The sequence below is a fragment of the Octopus bimaculoides genome, chromosome 20 (assembly GCF_001194135.2).
Source record: "Octopus bimaculoides isolate UCB-OBI-ISO-001 chromosome 20, ASM119413v2, whole genome shotgun sequence".
Classification (NCBI taxonomy): Eukaryota; Metazoa; Mollusca; class Cephalopoda; order Octopoda; family Octopodidae; genus Octopus; species Octopus bimaculoides.
Window position 1 is genome coordinate 45,852,235 of NC_069000.1, and position 5,802 is coordinate 45,858,036.

Here is a 5,802-nt window from a genome sequence, read left to right on the forward strand (position 1 = left end):
GACAAAGAGAGAGCAAGACAGAGACAGAAACACAGAGAGAGAGAAACAGAAACAAAAAAAAAAAAAGGCAAGGGGTAGCATGTCTGGTTATGTCTGGATGTCTCTTGGGGCATCAAATGCCAACAGGAAGTATATTAGATGCAACTGCAACATTGAATCTACCATAATTGCATTATTTAATGCCAATATTTTCTGTTTTCTATTCCAGTCAACAGTTTTGGCTGCGTGTCTTCGCTGCACTGTCATGCACACCTCTGTGCACTTTTCGTATCTGCAGTGTTTGGCTTGGGTTTTGGGTTTCCCATTGTATTAAAAGTACTTTTTGTAAGGACCTGTAAGAGAAGGGTTCAGTTGCTACATTGGTCCAGGAATCAGAAGAGCTAACTGCCGGATCTTTCCCTTAAAAAAAAACAACAAAAAAAAAAAAACAACAAAAATATCCCAAAAATTCTAGAGAGAGACTTTTTATACAAAGGTTTTGAATTTTGAGAAAATCCTGCCCCTGAAAAGAAAAGGTTAAAACAATGATGATAATTATGATAACAACAGTGATGATGACAATGATGATGATGATGACGATGATAATGATGATGATGATAATGATGATGATGATGATGATGATGATGATGATGATGATGGCCTTGTAGGAACTTTCCTCATCATTAATTCATTATGGAGTTCTATTCTCCGACCTTTTAACTCAAGTTTTTTTTTTTTTTCATAATTTCTCCCGTTTCTTCATTCTTTTTCTTTTTTTGTCTGCCATTTAAGACTCACTTTCAGACTGGACATCAACCACAACAATTTCACCAGAAGAATCAGGATAAATGTTATGAGCCCTGCCCCTTCTCCTGGGACAAATACATTTTTAAAATTCTATCAAGATAGAAAGCAAGATAAAGTCTTCATTAAGAACAAACAATTGTACCTTTTGTTTTGTTGATGTCCACAAGATACCATTCTATGATTCCTGCAATGTATTCAGATCAAAGCTAAAGACATTTGGATAAACTAGTATTTATACCGAGCGGAGGCACAATGGCCCAGTGGTTAGGGCAGCGAAGTCACGGTCGTAGGATCATGATTTCAATTCCCAGACCGGGCATTGTGAGTGCTTATTGAGCGAAAACCCCTAAAGATCCACGAGGCAGGGTGTGGTGGCGAACCCTGCTGTACTCTTTCGCCACAAAACTTTCTCTCACTCTTTCTTCCTGTTTCTGTTTTACCTGTAATTCAAAGGGGCCAGCCTTGTCACACTTTGAGTCGAGCAAATCGACCCCAGGACTTATTCTTTGTAAGCCTAGTACTTATTCTATCAGACTCTTTTGCTAAACTGGTAAGTTACAGGGACGTAAACACACCAACATTGGTGTCAAGTGATGGTGGGAGGGACAAACACAGACACATACATATACGGGTGTCTTACAAAATTTTACCATCCAAGAACAGGAAAATTCTCTTTAACAAACTGAACGTTACAAATAATGGTTTCAAATTTTGGTGCAAGGCTAGCAATTTTGGGAGAAAGCATAATTCGATTTCATCAACCTCAGTATTCAACTGGTACTTAATTTATTGACCCTGAAAAGATAAAAGGACAAAGTTGATCTTGGCAGAATTTGAACTCAGGACATGAAGAAATGAAATGCTGTTAAGCATTTCTACCAGCACAGTAACAATAACGTTTCTGTCTCCTTACAACGTTACAGATACCATTTTTCATTTGCCAAATTTAATTCCCTAAGTATTGTGATCTACCTGAGGTTATGATGGAAAATTCTTGCTCAAGGTGAGTCCACAACCAAATCCTCCAAGAAAAATTTTAGAAGATGGAACAAAACTACTTTCTGCCACCCCCAGGGTATGTGCATGTAGGGAAGGCTGTCCCCTCCTTATTCAAGCGTACAATGAGGATTTTTTCTTTCTTTTGAAGGAGAGGCTCATTAGAAATTCATGGATCCTCTTGTTTGCTCTCAAAGACCCAGTCCAGTGTAGTGGCCAAACCCTACCTCTTATAGGACCCTGCCCACAACTAAAAAAGGGGTTGTTTGTGAAGTGAGTTACCGAATTACAGAGCCATGCCAGATCCCATAAATTAAGAGTAAGGCTGCCATTTGAACCAACATCCTCTGGATTTATATCAGTGAGCAAACATAAAACATTAATTAAGATTAGATTAAGGCAAACATAGATTAATTATCATAATAGAGGAAGTAATTAGGAATTATTACATTAATGTCTTCCTTCCTGGATTACTTCTTTGGTAATTTTGTTGTTTGGTAGATTAGAGAGCTGGTGAGGAGGAGGTGGTGGTGGCAATGCTGGTGATGGCAGGGGGGGAGGTGATGTGAGGAGGAAAGATAGTGAAGGATGAGAGAGAGAAGGAGAGAGAGAGAGAGAGAGAGAGAGAGAGAGAGAGAGAGAGAGAGAGAGAGAGAGAGAGAGAGAGGGAGGCAAGGATAGATAGAACGGGGACAAGAGGAAGAATAGAGAAATACCTATTTAGATATTATCCCCAAACTGAAATATTTTAATCCCTAATCGCAACATGAAACAATTTAAAAAATCCTTGTTGATTTCCTGATTATTAAAGGTATTTGAAAAGAAAGGGAGATGGGAGATGGGGTGGGTGGGTTAGATGGAGGGACCACACTGTGCAGAGATATGTAGAAAAACAAAACAAAACAAAAAAAGGGGACAGAAAAGTTTATTCTAAATAGGGATAATCTCCCAAGTTTAGAATAGGATCAACACGACCCCTAGGAGGAAGGCTCTCTCATTAAGACACATACTTGTAAGATCACCTGGATTACAAGTGGATTAAACTGATTTTTTTAATAACAACTACCTCTGATTTAAAATTTAATCCATAGATAGATAGATAGATAGATAGATGCGTGTCAGATGTATGTAGCTTACACAGGTATATCTATCGTTCTGTCTTGCTTTATTTTGTAAACTAACAAGACGTCTTCTGATTGGTTGATATTGACGATCATTTCATTTTTCATTAGCGAAAAGGGGTGTTAGTATACAATTATCGATTATTGAATTAGGGGGAAAAAATCGCAATTGAAGACAACAACCGTATCTTAAAATTGTTTGTCATAAAAATGTACGAGAATTAAATTTCACTTTACTAACTTTTATATGTTGCACATACAAACATAATTATGCGAATACATATATGCATACATGCATATATAGATTGGTACTCATATAAATACATATATACACTCACTCCAGTGGACCCAAGTTTTAAGAATAATTATACTAATGAGAAATAAATATAATTATTTAATATGTTAACGAATAGTCGATTCGAAGAAATGTGATACACACACACACACATAGATGTATGTGTGTATACAGGGATACTCCGAGTAACACACACGACTTTAGATTAATAAATTAAACACATACGCGGACACGGACACACACAGAAATAATCAGAAAACATTTCTCCATAAGCAGCTTATTGCTTAATCTTAATCTCACATATGTATTAAAAAAAACCCTAGTTGTCACCCCTGTTGAAAATGAACTGTTCCATTACGAGACCTCGCTAAATCCGCCCGAGACTACAAAGACTCGAAATTCTCACAATGTCGAGCACTTGACTTGAGTAACTGGCTTGTGTTTCTCTCCAAATAACTCAACACATTTATAAGGTATTTTATAGACTAACACCTACATATATAATATATATATTTGTGAAGATATTAGATCTGTATATTTACATATATTATCAGAGAGAGAAAGTGCGTGTGTGTGTGAAATTAACGTCAGAGTTAACCTCAGAACGAATTAATTATCAGAAAAGGCGGCCAGGAAATTAAAACAAAACTCTAATTAATAAGACCGAAGTGTTTGTAAGCTCAGCAGAATGGCTGAGCTACTATCAATTCATGTCCATATTCCACCAAACCAGATGATTCACAGTGCTGCTACTGTGCCAAGCAAATCTAAATTGCCCCAACAGAACCTGTCTTTATACGGAGAGGCCCTGCCATTGAAACCGATCTCGCAACAACAGCAATCTGATGTGGCTGCTTCGGAGAAAACCATTCGGATGAAACAGAATAAAAGCAGATTTGCTAAACTTCCACAGAGGAAAGCTGTTGATATTGAGTTTAAGGAATTAACTTATGCCATTCAGGAAGGCAGACATAAAGGTAAGATTACCATGTACACGTGTATGTTAAAGTGTGTGTGTGTATATATATATATATATATATATGTATCCCCCCCTGCTGTATTCACGCGCATGTATATATATATGTGTTTATAAAATGTATCTCCTCCACCTTTTGTCATATAAATGTGTGTGTTTTGTATAATGTATTCTTTTGATATATATATTTATGTGTGTTTGTCTCTGATGTATTCCCTTCGTTGATCTCACACATACACACATTTTTATATCATATATCGTTTTTAACTTCCTCATGACCATTGTATGCATTACATTTTTGGCGGAGGTAAAGAACACGTACACCAAAAAACCTTAACCCTAATCCCAACCTTAACCAAAAACCTTAACCCTAACCCTAATCCCAACCTTAACCAAAAACCATAACCCTAACCCTAACCCTAATCCTAACCCAACCACCGGGTGTGCGTATTCTTTACTTTCGAATACATTTTTAAAAAAATAATTCCATATTTCAGCCGCAATATGTTTTTATTCTATCACTTATGTGTGTGTGTTTACATATATGTACATGCATACATACACATGTATATATGATCAATACGAGGGCCACCTAAAGGCCCAAGATATTTTACTAATTAGTATACAATCCACGTGTGTGTGTGTGTGTGTGTGTGTGTGTGTGTGTGTATATAAATGAAAGGCACCTTAATTATGTCTCCATTCATTTTCGTATTTTCGCTACCGTTACACTTTCCTGCCGTGTGTATGTGTATATATTTAGTATCCTTCTCTTTGTTACCTACCAAATCGACTAACAGCCCAGATGTTACTACACGGACGTCTGCTGTGTGTGTGTGTGTGTTCCCTTTTCGGTGCACAGAAGGCCAACCCCAAAACGGATCCTCCACATGGTCACTTTGTTTGCTTGAAATAACAGCAAAATTCTTCCTAAAATTGCATCCAATCTTAATATTGTCGTACCAGAAGCATTACAAAATGCGTGAAGGTCACGGTTAGACCGCTGTTGAATATAGACCTATCGCAATCAATGTCGTGGCTAAACAACACACACTCAGTGTATTTATTCATGTTTTTGTCGGTGTATTACGTCATTCATACGGCATTTAGACATGATTAAACCTCACAACACCGCATCGTTCCTCGTGGTTGTTGATTCCACCCTGATTCAGCGGATTTTAAGGACCAAAGGTGACCTCAGTGTTTCCTATTATTTCATCATTAGTTTCACTTTGCGTCACCAACGCCATTTAATTCGCCGTCTTACCTTCATTTTGATTATAGGAATTTGGCTGCCATTTCTAGCCGTAAAATGACCACGGAGAGTAATTCGTTCCGTCAGGTTTGTGTGTGTAGATTTTGTATATATGTATGTATGCGTGTTGTTTGTGTGTCGCGCGCTCAAACACGCATATATGTATTTATATACCGTATTTGTATATATACTTTATATACGCGCGCGTATATATATATATATGAGAGAGAGAGAGAGGCAGTTATGCAGATAGACATTATATATATATATATATATATATATCTATATATATATATATATAAGATGCCTAGTGCTGCATGGAAGAGCAACATTAATTTATTGCCAAACAAATTACCAATTTTAAAATATAAAT

General features: G+C 36.9%; 2 protein-coding genes across 4 annotated transcripts in view; one reads left to right on the forward strand and one right to left on the reverse strand.

The window, feature by feature from the left end:
- The window catches only part of LOC128250369 (uncharacterized), a 34,177-nt gene that overhangs the window by 26,889 nt on the left and 1,486 nt on the right, over positions 1-5,802 (reverse strand). The gene's annotated exons all lie outside the window — the stretch shown is intronic.
- Positions 3,580-5,802, forward strand: part of LOC106881225 (ATP-binding cassette subfamily G member 4) — a 53,485-nt gene continuing 51,262 nt past the window's right edge. The window contains exon 1 of the mRNA XM_014931528.2: positions 3,580-4,175. Within this exon, the coding sequence (XP_014787014.1) occupies positions 3,887-4,175 (289 nt within the window). The 5' untranslated portion in view covers positions 3,580-3,886. The remainder of the gene's footprint in view (positions 4,176-5,802) is intronic.